Below are 14,150 nucleotides of genomic sequence, written 5' to 3' on the forward strand. Positions count from 1 at the left end.
GGCTGTAAGTCGACCTAACTTAAGTCAATTTAATTGTGTAGTGTAGACATGACCTCATTATCATAGCATGCCACAAAGACAGCAGAATTTATCTGACTATAATTCAGCTCTGCAGCAGACAACAGCCTGGAAGTATGTCATACCTGATAAAACCGCAAAACCTAAGTCCATATAACTGAAATTTATTAGAAACTTCATATACTGTAGGTAAGCATTTATGTCCAGGATAGAAACGTCTTCGGGATAACACGTGCTGGGTAACTAGAAAAAATGGCAAGTACAAAGAAAAGAGAGCTTAATCACAAAGGCAATTGATATTAATCTCTGACAAGCTGTCCCTAAAACAGAGGCATAGCTTTAGCTGTTTGGATACCACAATCTTAACAATACACTTGAAAAACTTCCAAGAACCATAGACTGAAAGAAGAGAGACACTGAAAGAAGAGAGAGGGAAAGATAAATAAAGCAATTCAACAGAATGAAACAGAAAGAACAAAGCCAAGACAGATAATAGACTAATCAAAAAGAAAAATCCTTCATAACGCCGCCCTCCCCCCAGTTGGCAAAGACTAACCATATGTGTGAACTCCCTAGCCTCCATTGCTCTACTTTAACCACCGTTCTTCTTTTCAGGGTTAGGCAGTCAAAAGAGTGCTGCATAAAGCCGCCTAAAGGCGATTTAAGGCTTAGCCATGCACCAAACACAAATAGCTTTCCTCCCACATGCAGTCACGCATGCACGAAAGGGTAATTCAAGATAGGTATGGGCTCATCAGTGCATCACAGAATCATATAAACGTAGGGCTGGAGAGGACCTCAAGATATAAATGTCAGAAATAGGGATGCTGCCACATCCCCTGCCTTCAAGTGGTTTCCATCATATACAAGTTTACAGTTTGGTTCAAAGGCTCTCAGCACCCCCACTAAAAAAACTGTTACAGCATCTCTGTCTTGAGAAGTTCCTTCCGGCTCCTACAAACATCAAGTAGACATGTACAACATGAGCTGAGCAGCAGTATATACTCCTTGCGTCATCTGAACATACGCAAGCAGCAGAGGCTGGGGAACAACTCATGGCCCTGTTATGGATTTTTACTAGCACCAATCACCAGGGAACATTAGTAATGGATACACACAGCGATAGAACAGGCTGTTATACACTCACAAACCTTGCAGGGTAAATCTGCAATAGAGTAATCCTTTCTCACGTAACATGGTGAACCCTGGGCCATGTTACCCCACAATGGCACAAGAGCTGTCTCTTACTCCTTCAAAGCAAGGCAGTTTGGAGGCTAAACACTGGGTCGGAGGCTGACAGAGCTGCATGAGAGCCTGATCAGAAGTTGGCTCTGTGCCTGCTTCCTTTGCCATTCTCTGGGGTGTCCATGGTAACTCTGTTTACAATAGTGAGGGTGGCTGTCCCTTTTGTGATGGTTATATAACACTTCCCATTCCTCTTACATGGCTCTCCTGCAATCTCCCTGCTGTTTCCTGGGAAGGGGAGGGGGCCAGCTGCCAATATGGGAGAAATGTCATTACTTGTATTCAATGTTATATATTTTGGGGTTCTAGGACTTCCTGAAATTTAAAGTTTCCTGAGAGTATCTTCTGAGAAATTGCTCCATGAGTAAGAATCTGCTGTTGAACCATTATAGCAGGTATAACCAACCAACTTATATTTTTGCTATTTGATGCAGCATATGGTTAGGAGATAGCGTTAAGTGATAAGAGCAGGGGAGGCAAGAGACCCAACTCTAACACTGACTTGCTGTGTGATCCTGAGTGAATTACACAGGCTAAAACTTTTAAGTGTCATATCAACTAATTTGGGTGCCTGAATGACTAGGTGTTGCACATGACCTATTGCCTGATTTTCAGTGATGTGCTCAGCACCTGCAGCTCTCTGACTTAAACTGAACTTGTGCAGTATTGTGAACCCCATGCATTCAAAAACCAGGAGTCTGGCCCCCAAAAATCAAGATGTCAGGGCAGCAAGATTTGAGGGGCCTGGTATATCAGTGTTGCCAACTTTTGTGCAAATTCTATGAATTTAAAGCCCCAGTTCCTGGAATCAGGTGATTATGGGAGAATTTCAGCTTTCATTAGAAGAAAAAGTTAAATTTCTAGTCTTTGTAGATGCAGAGAAAAAGCTTGAGAACATGCTCCTGAAGACAAACACTAAAAGGTAAATAAAATTTACGCAGTGTGTGTGTGTGTGTGTGTGTGTGTGTGTGTGTACACACACACACACACACACAATCTCTTGATTACAGGTGATATTTGATTATCAGCAGGTAAGTATGCCCAGTGGTCTGTGATGGGATGGGATCTGAGTTACTACAGAGAATTCTTTCCTGGGTGCTGGCTGGTGAGTCTTGCCCCTATGCTCAGGGTTTAACTGATCGCCATATTTGGGGTCAGGAAGAAATTTTCCTTCAGGGCAGATTGGCAGAAGTCCTGGAGGTTTTTCGACTTCCTCTGCAGCATGGGGCACAGGTCACTTGCTGGAGGATTCTCTTCAATTTGAGGTCTTCAAACCACAATTTGAGGACTTCAATAACTCAGACATAGGTTAGGGGTTTGTTATTGAAATGGATGGGTGAGATTTTGTGGCCTGCATTGTGCAGGAGGTCGGATTAGATGATCATAATGGTCCCTTCTGACCTTAAAGTCTATGAGTCTTCAGTGCTTGGGGGTGACAATGCTGAGGCTGGATTGTGAGGAGAGGTCCACTGTTGGGGGGGAGGGGTGGAAGGATGTGCAAAGGGAAGCCCAGTGTGGTGAATGGGTGAGGAGATTAATTAGGAGCAGGGAGTCCTGGGAAGAGAGATTAGATTTGTTCCCCTTAGAAAAAGAGACATCCTAAAAGTCACCCAATGAAATTAATAGGGAGCAGGTTTAAAACAAACAGAAGGAAGTACTACTTCTCACAACAGCCAGTCAACCTGTGGAACTCTTTGCCAGGGCATGTTGTGACAGCCAAAATTATAACATGGTTCAAAAAAGAATTAGATAAATTCATGGAGGACAGGTCCATCAACGGTTACTAGCCAAGATGAGCAGGGCTGCAACCCCATGCTCTGGGCATCCCTAGCCTCTGACTGTCAGAAGCTGGGAGTGTAGGACAGGGGCTGGATCACTCAATAATTACCCTGTTCTGTTCATTCCCTGTGGGGCCCCGGACGCTGGCCACAGTTGGCAGACAGGACACTGGGCGAGACGGACCATTGGTCTGACCCAGTCTGGCCGTTCCCAGGTACAATATAACGGACAGTCTAGGGCAGGCAAACCGGGAGCTTCAGCTCGCCCTGTCTCACAAGTCAAGAACCAGGGGCCGCTCACTTACAGGAAAAGGTGGAAAATTCAAACCCAGCACAACTAGACTAATGAACTTACAGCCAGGGGATGTCCTCGAGGCCAAAAGCGTATCAAGGCTGCCCCTGTGGTGAGGGCGCTGCCAAGGCTGTGGGAGGCCGGGGCCAGGCCCTGCTCTGCCGCTGGCTCCTGTGTGGCCTGGGGCCAGTCAGGCCGTCACGGGCGCTGAGGGCAGCAGTCACCACAGGGGGGCTGCAGGGGAGCCAGGGGGCACCTCACCTCGCGGCACCTGTCACCGTGCGCGCAACGCACCCAGCAGCCCCACGGCCCCACCTATGGGGCGCCCCCACAGCGACTGCGATTACCTCAGCCTTGACGCCAGGCGCGCGGACGGCGCGCGGGACAGGGCAAGCCCCACCCCCTCCCCGGCCGCGTCTCAATCAGGGGCCTGCGCGTGCCCGCTCGCCCGCCGCGTGGGCTAGGCGGCCCGCGCGCTCCGCACGCGCCTCGGCCCCACTTCTGCCTTCCCTAGCCGCAGCCGCCAGACATCGAAGAACTAGGTGAGGGGGCGGTAGTAGCTCGCGGCGCGTGACGGGCTTGCCGCTCGGCCAATCCTAGCGCGCCCCTCCAGCAGCCCGGCCAATCGCCGCCCGGGAGCGGTTGCCTGGCTGCCGGTGTGGAGCAGGGAGCGGCGCGGAAAGTCGCTGGTGCTGCTGGTGGTGTCCGCGGCCGAGCGACCCCTCCCCGTTGTGTGTGCGCCGCCGGGCCCAGCTGCCGCCGCCATGTCGTCGCCGTCGTCGTCCGGGGAGCAGTACGAGGAGGAGGAGGATGGCGCCTACGAGAGCCAGGCCAAGCGCCTCAAGCCCAGCGCCGCCGCCGAGGAGGGCGAGATCGAGTACGGCGGCGCCGAGGAAGCCGAGAGCCGCCGGGAGAAAGCAGCGGGCCCCCGCGGAGGGGGCTTCTCGGGCGGGGTGAGAGCGGGGCAGGGTTCCCCTTCCCCCGCGGGGGGAGGGGGGCTGGCTGGCTACAGCCTGTGGAGGGGCAGGGGAAGTGCTGTTCTTCCACCCCCGGGCCTGTGGAGGGGCAGGAGGTGCTGGGGAGGATTGCGGGAGATGGTGACCATGCCCCCCACAAGTGGAGGGGCAGGAGTTTTTTCAGGGAGCTGCTGATTCCCCCCCCCCCACCTCCTTTCATGCCTAGAGGCAGGAGGAGATGCTGATTATTCCCACCATGGGGGAGGAGAAGGGATGATGCTCACCATTCTCCCTTCACCATGATTGCAGAAGGGGGCCAAGCCCTGCTGTAGTCTGTAATGTGTAGATCAGGGGTAGGCAACCTATGGCATGCGGGCCGAAGGCGGGGCACAAGCTGATTTTCAGTGGCACTCACACTGCCAGGGTCCTGGCCACCGGTCTGGGGGGCTCTGCATTTTAATTTAATTTTAAATGAAGCTTCTTAAACATTTTAAAAACCTTATTTACTTTACACACAACAATAGTTTTGTTTTACATTATAGACTTATAGAAAGAGACCTTCTAAAAATATTAAAATGTATTACTGGCATGTGAAACCTTAAATTAAAGTGAATAAATGAAGACTCAGCACACCACTTCTGAAAGAACAGGAGTACTTGTGGCACCTTAGAGATTAACAAATTTATTTCAGCATTAGCTTTCGTGAGCTACAGTATAAATATCTCCTGTCTGAGTGTTCCTTTCTGTGCATCCGAAGAAGTGAGCTGTAACTCATGAAAGCTGATGCTGAAATAAATTTGTTACTCTCTAAGGTGCCACAGGTACTCCTATTCTTTTTGTGGATACAGACTAACACGGCTGCTACTCTCAACCACTTCTGAAATGTTGCGGACTCCTGGTGTAGATGGACTGATTTATTGTTCCCAGGACTTGTGTCTATTTCATGGTGAGCTCTGTTGCCATTTGGGGTATAGCCATCAAAGACCCTGTGCCTTCTCATTGCTGGCTGTGGCTATAAAAGCCTGGAAGGGGAGAGAAGGGTTTTTTACCCTGCTCTCTTACATTTTGTCTGGCAAGTTTGGCAACATATGCATAGATTTAAAAAATAATCTAAATCCTTCTCTTTTTACGCATATATTTGAGTGAGTGTGGGGTTTATTATCATTCCATTTTCCCCTGGCTCTCATGTGCTTTGTGTACATATCGTTGAATAATGAAATGAAATCACTATTCTTTGCACCCATTAATATAGGTTAACCCTGCTTTGGTGTCTTCTCCACATATCTGTATTGGGTTTGTTAATAAACTAGATAGTTAACTAATTGGTGTGAAATTTTCTCTGCATCACTCTTCAAGGTGGGAAAAAGGATCACCTGAGATGGTCATTAATGTTCAGTGGAAAATCTTGAAGTTTGGGGAGCCTTTGGATGTTCATTTGTGTTAAAACAAATTTGTTCTGCATCAGAATGTAGGAAACTGAGTTTAGTGTTATGATTGTTGTGTGGTTTGGTTTTTTGGTATTATGAAAGAATTTCTGCTGTTAGTGTCCCTCCATTCAGTAAACTTTCTGATGGAGATGATAACACTAAATCAATTAGAGAAAAAGTTCCCCAAACAAACTGCGGTATTGATACACCATTGATGAAAATTAACTCTTGAGTACTGTAATTGACTCAGTGACAAGCTTTAACACACAACTAGATGGCATTTCTGTGTTTGGATGCAACACAGTAACTTTTGATGCTGCATCTACACATACAAATATGATGGGGGCTAATTTAGCTACAACTCATCAGGAAAGAGATCTTGGAGTCGTTGTGGATAGTTCTCTGAAGACATCCATGCAGAGTGCAGCAACAGTCAAAAAAGCAAACAGGATGTTAGGAATCATTAAAGAAAGGATAGAGAATAAGATGGAGAATATCTTATTGCCCTTATAAATCCATGGTACGCTCACATCTTGAATACTATGTACAAATGTGGTCTACTCATATAAAAAAAAGATATACTGGCATTAGAAAAGATTCAGAGAAGGGCAACTAAAATGGTTAGGGGTTTGGAACGGGTCCCATGTGAGGAGAGATTAAAGAGGCTAGGACTTTTCAGCTTGAAAAAGAGGAGACTAAGAGGGGATATGATAGAGGTATATAAAATCATGAGTGGTGTGGAGAAAGTGAATAAGGAAAAGTTATTTACTTGTTCCCACAATATAAGAAGTAGGGGCACCAAATGAAATTAATGGGCAGCAGGTTTAAAACAAATAAAAGGAAGTTCTTCACAGAATGCACAGTCAACCTGTGGAACTCTTTGCCTGAGAGGGCTCTGAAGGCTAGGATTATAACAGGGTTTAAAAGAGAACTAGATAAATTCATGGAGATTAAGTCCATTAGTGGCTATTAGCCAGGATGGTAAGGAATGGTGTCCCTAGCCTCTTTTTGTCAGAGGGTGGAGATGGATGACAGGAGAGAGATCACTTGATCATTACCTGTCAGATTCACTCCCTCTGGGGCACCTCACATTGGTCACTGTTGGCAGACGGGATACTGGGCTGGATGGACCTTTGGTCTGACCAAGTATGGCCATTCTTATGTTCTTATCTGATAAGTCCAAAATGTTAGGGAATGTTCTAGAGGCATCAATGTACAGAACCCATATTGATTTTGATGAAAACTGGAAAAAACAAAAGTGGGAACTGGGGGACACATGGAGCCCCTGGCATCTGGTTAGCATACCCATTCTTTTAACCCACTTGTGTAACTGTCTAGAGATCAAAGAATTGGTTGATGGGAGCTGTTAACACTTTCCAGCATAATGCCCCATCTCAGCTCTGCTCTTCCAGTACAATTTAAAATGTTGACACCATTAAAGTCTGGGGGGAGAGAGAGCTCAGTGGTTAGAGCATTGGCTTGCTAAACCCAGAGTTGTGAGTTTAATCCTTGAGGAGGCCACTTAGGGATCTGGGGCAAAAATCAGTACTTGGTCCTGCTAGTGAAGGCACGGGGCTGGACTCAATGATCTTTCAAGGTCCCTTACAGTTCTAGGAGATAGGTATATCTCCAATTATTATTATAAATCTTCTTTCAGACAGAAAGGAAAAAGAATAAGTATGGGGGCAGGGGAATGTTAGAGAGAGTGGGATGGCACATAGAACCCCTGCCATGGGGGCAGTGGCGAACACTAGCATGGTAGGGATACAGCTCCTAACATGTGGCTGAAGGAGGACTGTGTGGGAGGATACATTGAGCCTCTAGCATCAGGGAAGAGATGTTTCAGGGAGTCTCTAAAATAATGGCGATGGGAAGGTGGCAAAGCTTAGCTTGTAGTAGGCATTAGAAAAATGCAAGTAGTCCTTGGTTTGTGCAATGTGCTTGCAACAGTGTCCAACTCTCTGGTGTATAAACAGGCAAAAATATTTGCTGGCTTTATAACTTTGCTGTTTTTGTCATATTTTGGGATATTTCCGAAGGAAACAAAAAAAGACAATAGTGAGAGGAGGGAGTCTGCAGTGTGGGAAATGTGGAGCTTGATGTATCGAGTGGAGTGATCTAGAGAGGATAATCTGGCTGTAGCAGGGTAAAAAAAGGGGGAAAAACAGGCGTACAAGGAAGAAGAGAAGAGTGAAGAGGTAAAAAAGCACAGAGAGCTAAAGTGAATACTGAAAGGGAAAATATATGGGGGAGAAAGTGTGTCAACAAGTGAGACCAACTGGAAGACGAAAAAAAAATAATAGAAACAAATAGCAAATTTTAAAAGATTTATAGAAAATTGGAATTGGATTTTGAAATAGCTAATTGCAGACTAAAGGTGGGGAGACAGTAAAAATACAAGAGGAGACAGATCTAAAACATTATTTAAAGTAGTAATGTGACTCAATGCCCAGGTATTAAAGCAATTCAGTGAAGTTGCTTCTGTTGAAATCTTTATATGTGTACCTTGTTTGTGCCTCGAGTGCTGGGTTACATCAGCTCTTGATGCTGCAGTTCTACAGAAGTGCTGTCAGCTTCAGTTATATAGTTTTTATTTTACTGGCCTCTTGGAGGAGGGCACGGGGGGGGGCATATCATGTCTTTGTCTTATCACTCAGCCTTGGGTGGGTAGATAAGAACTCTATATTTCTAATTTTAAAAAATATTATTAATCGTGTTTATTATGATAGTGCCAAAGGGCCAGCCAACAATGAGGTCCCATTGTACTTGTCATTGTACAGGATGGTTCCTTCCCCAAAGAGCTTACAATTTAAATAAACAAGACAGAAGGGTTATAACATACAAGCAGAATGAACAGTGTGATGGTGGCAAATGTCATGCTAGCTCTACTCTTTGTTGGGGGTGGGGTGTTACTTGAGGTGGGGATAAGTTAAATAGATGGGGGGGGGCAGGGGAGAAGAGGGTAAGGGGGACAGATGGGGAGTGAAATTGAGGCGAAAAGACTGAGAGAGGGTCCAGAAGGAAAGGGTTGGAACAAACAGGCAGTCAGCCCAGGGCAAAGAAATCCAGTCAGAACTACACCAAATAGACAGTCAGTCTACTATCAACTGATGTTCTGGAAATTAAAAGCGAAATGACTTAATTCTCAAATTCAGCTATATTTACTGCTGAGTAAAGTTGGTAACACTAATTAATCTAGTCTGTTGGATTTGGTGCAGGATAAGAGTGTTGTGCCTGGTGGAACTGGTGGTACCATCCTAGGAGGCAAAGGAGTTGATGCAGAGAGACCTCTGTATAAAAAGAGAACATTGATAATGATTACAATCTCTACATAAACCCACAAGGCTCTTTTTCAAATGGAGTCAATCTGCAAATGCTATAAATAACTGCATTTTGATGTTGCTTAGCTGCCTTGATATCTGTAGGTCAAGATATAGTGACCACTAGAGCATACGAACTATAATGGTGATGTCCTGAATAGCTGTGGTATGCGTCATTGACAGCAATGACTGCTTTTTCAGACCATTTGTGTTTCTTTTCTTGTACTGATAGCTATTTAAGGGGGAGGTCACGGGTGCCATAGTTCTTCGACAACTGCACTGCCTTTTACAATAGCTTGGCTATAATCTATGTCTGCTGTCCTGGGTAATCCTAACAATGCTTTTTCCACACTTTTATCTTTTGCTTCAGCATATACCATGAATAAGGCTAAGATTGTGTCACGGTTATTTTTAGTAAAAGTCACAGACAGGTCACAGGCAATAAACAAAAATTCATTGAGCCTGTGACCTATCCGTGACTTTACTAAAAATATAACCGGGGGCAGGTCTAAATAGGAGGGAGGAATGGAGTCCCATGGTGGGGAGACTGACAGGCCAAGATCCCCGTCTCCAGCAGCTGTAGCAGGGGCTGCAGCCATGGAGAGGCGCACAGCCCCTCACTCCGGAGAAGGCTGCAGCTGCGGGACACGCAGCTCGAGCTACACCTTCCACCAGGCGGCTGAGGCGCGCAACCCTGGCTGGAGTTGCAGGGTTGGGGAGCACAGCTCCAGCTATAGCTGCCGGGCAAGGGTGCGGGGTCCCGGCTGCAGTCTCCTCTCCCTCCTTCCCCCCCCCCCCCCCAAACCACAGGGCAGGGGCTGTAGGATCCTGATTCCAGCCATCCAGTTTGCTGTTACAGCAGGCGGGTGCACAGTCCTGCCTCCAGCCCCCACTTCAGCTGCTGACAGCTGAAGCAGAAGAAGTCACAGCGGTCTGGTAAAGTCATGGAATCCGTGACTGCTGTGACCTCCATGAGTAAAATCGTAGCCTTAACCGTGACTCTTCTGTAGGTTTTGTGGCTTCCTGACTTAGGGCTGAACTACACACAGTTCTTGTACAGCTACAACAGCGGTTCTCAAACTTTGGTACTGGTGACCCCTTTCACCTAGCAAGCCTCTATGTGCGACCCCCCCCCCTTTTAAGTTTAACACACTTTAAAATATTTAACGCCATTATAAATGCTGGAGGCAAAGCAGGATTTTGGATGGAGGCTGACCGCTCGCAATCCCCATGTAATAACCTTGTGACCCCCTGAGGGGTCCTGACCCCCAGTTTGAGAACCCCTGCGTTACAACTTTATTGGTTTAATTAAAGCAGCACAACCCTAGTATGAACACAGTTATAAGAATAGCCATAGTGGGTCAGACCAGTGGTCCATCTAGCCTAGTATCCTGTCTTCCACCAGTGGCTGGTGCCAGATGCTTCAGCAAGAATGAACAGAATAAATTAATTGAGTGATCCATCCACTGTCACCCAGCTTCTGGCAGCCTCATGGATTTTTAAGGCCAGAAAGGACAATCATGATCATCTATTCTGACTTCCTGCACATTGCAAGCCCCAGAACCTTGCCCATCCACTCCTGTAATAGACCCCTAATCTCTGGCTGAGTTACTGAAGTCCTCAGATCATGTTTTAAAGACTTCAAGTTAAAGATAATCCACCATTTACTCTAGTTTAAACTGCAAGTGACCCATGCCCCATGGTGCAGAGGAAGCAAAAAACTGCCAGAGTCTCTCTGCCAGTCTGACCCAGGAGAAAATTCCTTCCTGACCCCAAATATGGTGGTCACTTGGACTCTAGGCATGTCATCAAGAACCAACAGCCAGATAGATACTTGGGAAAGAATTCTCTCTAGTAACTCGGAGCCCTCCCTTTCTAGTGTCCCATCGCTGGCTGCTGAGAGTTATTTTCTGTTAGCAGTCGCAGATGGGCTACATGCCATTGTAGGCAGTCTCACCATACCATCCCCTCCATAAACTTGTCAAGCTCAGTCTTGAAACTGGTTAGGGTTTTTTGCCCCCACTGTTTCCCTTAAAAGTCTGTTCCAGAACTTCGCTCCTCTGATGGCTAGAAAACTTGGTCTAATTTCAAGCCTAAACTTGTTGATGGTTAACTTATATCCGTTTATTTTTGTGTTACATTGGTGCTTAACTTAGATAACTCTTCCTCCCGCCCTGGCATTTATCCTTCTGATGTATTTATAGAGAACAATCATATCTCACCTCAGCCTTTGGTTAGGCTAAACAAAACACACTTTGAATCTCCTCTGATAAGATAGGTTTTCCATTCCTCTGATTATCCTAATAGCCCTTCTCTGCACTTGTTCTAGTTTGAATTCATCTTTCTTAAACATGGCATGGGGGACCAGAACTGCACACAGTATTCCAGATGAGGTCTCACCCATGCCTTGTATAATGGTACTAACACTTCCTGCTCTCTACTGGAAATACCTCACCTGATTCATCCTAGGATTGCATTAGCCTTTTTCACAGCTGCATCCATATTGGTGGCTCATAGTCATCCTGTGATCCACCAATACACCCAGGCCTTTCTCCTCCCTTGTCGCTTCCGACCGATAAGACCCCAGCTTGTAGCAAAAATTCCTGTTGTTAGTCCTTAAGTGCATGACCTTGCAATTTGTGTTACTAAATTTCATCCTATTTCTATCACTGTAGTTTTTGTGATTGTCTAGATCTTCTTGTATGATATTCCGGTCCTCCGTACTAGCAATACCTCCCAATTTTTTGTCATCTGCAAATTTTATTAGCACACTTCCACTTTTTGTGCCAATGCCATTAATGAAAATGTTAAATAATATTGGTTCCAAGACCAATCCCCGAGGAACTCCACTAGCAACCTCCCTCCAGCCTGACAAGTCACCTTTCAGTGTGACCTGTTGTAGTCTCTCCTTTAACCAGTTCCTTATCCACCTTTCAGTGCTCATATTAGTCCCCATCTTCCCCAATTTAACTAATTTCCCATGTGGAGTTGTATAAAGTGCCTTACTGAAATCCAGATAGATTAGATCTACTGCATTTCCTTTGTCTAAAAAAATCTTCTCAAAGTGAGATATCTTGTTGGTTTGGCACAAGCTACCTTTTGTAATACCATGTTGTATTTTTATCCTAATTACCATTTACCTCTGTTCCTCGCTACTTTCTCTTTCAAAATTTATTCCAAGATCTTGCATACAATTAAGGTCAAACTAACAAGCTTCTGGTTTCCCAGAACACTTTTCCCCCTCTCTTAAAAATAGATATTATATTGGTAATTCTCCAGTCATAGGGTATGACCCCCAAGTTTATGGAGTCATTAAAAATCTTTGCTACTGGACTTGCAATTTCGTGTGCCAGTTCCTTTAATATACTTGGATGCAGATTATCCAGGCCCCCTGATTTGGTCCCATAAAGCTGTTTTAATAATTTCTACTTCCATATCCTCATTTCCAGTCAGTAGTTTAGGGACACCCAGCATTTATAATGGTGTTAAATTAAAACCACTTTTTTATACATTTATGTGGGGGGAGGAGTTGCACTCAGAGGCTTGCGATGTGAAAGGGGTCACTGTAAAAAAAAAAAAGTTTGAGAACCACTGAGATTCTCTCTCTCTATATATAAAGAAATAAACTTTTATCCCACAAAGGTTTATATATTAGTATATCTTATTCTTGTAGAGATACATTTATAGCAGTACAAAATTGTTGAGACCAGTCCTTACACGCATGGGTGTCATCTTGTTGTAATGTATCCTCATCCTGCTTCCTGTCACATCCTTGCACATCTGATTGTCTGAACAATCGCAAGTGGGCCTGAATCAGGAGCCTTCAGATGGTAGTCCTGTTAGCCTTAAAGGTTGCAAATCCTGCTAAATACCTCATACACCCATGACAAGAGACTGAGATTTGTTACCTCTTTCCCCAAGGAGCTTCTGCCAGTATTATCCCTGAGCTGCTACAAGTACTGTGACTTTCTGTTCTATGGGTCCCTCCACATTTTATGCATGGGGATTCTTGAGCATTAATATGGCATTTATTCCCCCTCCAAACCTTCAGCTCCATCAGCAGGAGGTTGGTCTTCCCAGGCAACACTGGATAAGGGGGAATGTGTGTTTTGGGAGCCACTTGGCTAAGCAAAATAGAGATGTCTGCAGGAGATAGCTTTGGCTGCCTATGGTCAGACTGAATGAGGTTGTGACTGGCTGGGTCTCTGTGCTACTGCTGGCCTTCTGAGCACAAGAATATAATTATGCTCGGCAGAAGCTGATCTTTATTTTTTATAATTTTGACAATTATTATTAAGCATTTTATTTTTATCTATTTTTAAATTCACATTTGTGAAAATTTATTAGGTGTAGACAATGACAGACATTGAGATTGTAAAAGTTAAAGCTTAATAACCCGTAACACACAAATTGCCAACATCTTGTGTTTAAAATATACAAAGTAAATCTCCTTAAATCAAACTTTAAAAAATTCTCAAGTGGCATTTTTTTCCTTTGCCTTTTTTTCCTTTGCCTATCTGTAACTTGAATTATCAATGGAAATATTTTCATTGATTTCATTGTACACAAAAACCAACAGTGCTGGTGTGGACAGTGCTTAGATCGCTGTAACTTGTGTTGCTCGGGGGGTGGGGAGGATTCTTCTTCATGCCCCAGAGCCATATAAGTTAGATCAACTTAAGCAGTAGTGTAGACTTGTCCTGAGATGCAACACCTTAAGAGCAGACCCCAGTGATAAGGTTTGTAATGCTGATGAGGACCAATTGGATGATGATACATCAGGCTGTATTTATCTTTCACTTTTTACAATGAGAACTTGAGCTTACATTTTGCATTTATAACAAGGAGTACTTGTGGCACTTTAGAGACTAACAAATTTATTTGGGCATCAGCTTTTGTGGGCCTGATGAAGTGGGCTTTAGCCCATGAAAGCTTATACCCAAATTTGTTCATCTCTGAGGTGCCACAAGTGCTCCTCGTTGTTCTTACTGATACACACTAACCCGGCTACCACTCTGAAACCTGTCATTTTGCATTTAGTTTACTTTAGCTTTGCTTTTTGCTGCTTGCAGGGGATGCCATGTGAAGGCAGTGACATTTACTGTTAATCTAAT

At 45.0% G+C, this 14,150-nt stretch overlaps 2 protein-coding genes across 3 annotated transcripts in view; one reads left to right on the top strand and one right to left on the bottom strand.

The window, feature by feature from the left end:
* Positions 1-3,691, bottom strand: part of GALM (galactose mutarotase) — a 69,764-nt gene extending 66,073 nt beyond the window's left edge. The window contains exon 1 of one of the 2 annotated variants that reach the window (XM_050951474.1): positions 3,595-3,691. The gene's annotated coding sequence lies outside the window, so the exon portion shown is untranslated. Of the gene's footprint in view, positions 1-1,169; positions 2,125-3,594 lie in introns of those variants that run through there. The other variant, XM_050951475.1, reaches the window with a different exon arrangement.
* Positions 3,692-3,982: 291 nt separating this feature from the next.
* The window catches only part of HNRNPLL (heterogeneous nuclear ribonucleoprotein L like), a 43,790-nt gene continuing 33,622 nt past the window's right edge, over positions 3,983-14,150 (top strand). The window contains exon 1 of the mRNA XM_050951467.1: positions 3,983-4,286. Coding sequence (XP_050807424.1) covers positions 4,098-4,286 — 189 coding nt within the window. The 5' untranslated portion in view covers positions 3,983-4,097. The remainder of the gene's footprint in view (positions 4,287-14,150) is intronic.

The sequence above is a fragment of the Gopherus flavomarginatus genome, chromosome 4, assembly GCF_025201925.1.
Source record: "Gopherus flavomarginatus isolate rGopFla2 chromosome 4, rGopFla2.mat.asm, whole genome shotgun sequence".
In the NCBI taxonomy this organism is placed as follows: domain Eukaryota; kingdom Metazoa; phylum Chordata; order Testudines; family Testudinidae; genus Gopherus; species Gopherus flavomarginatus.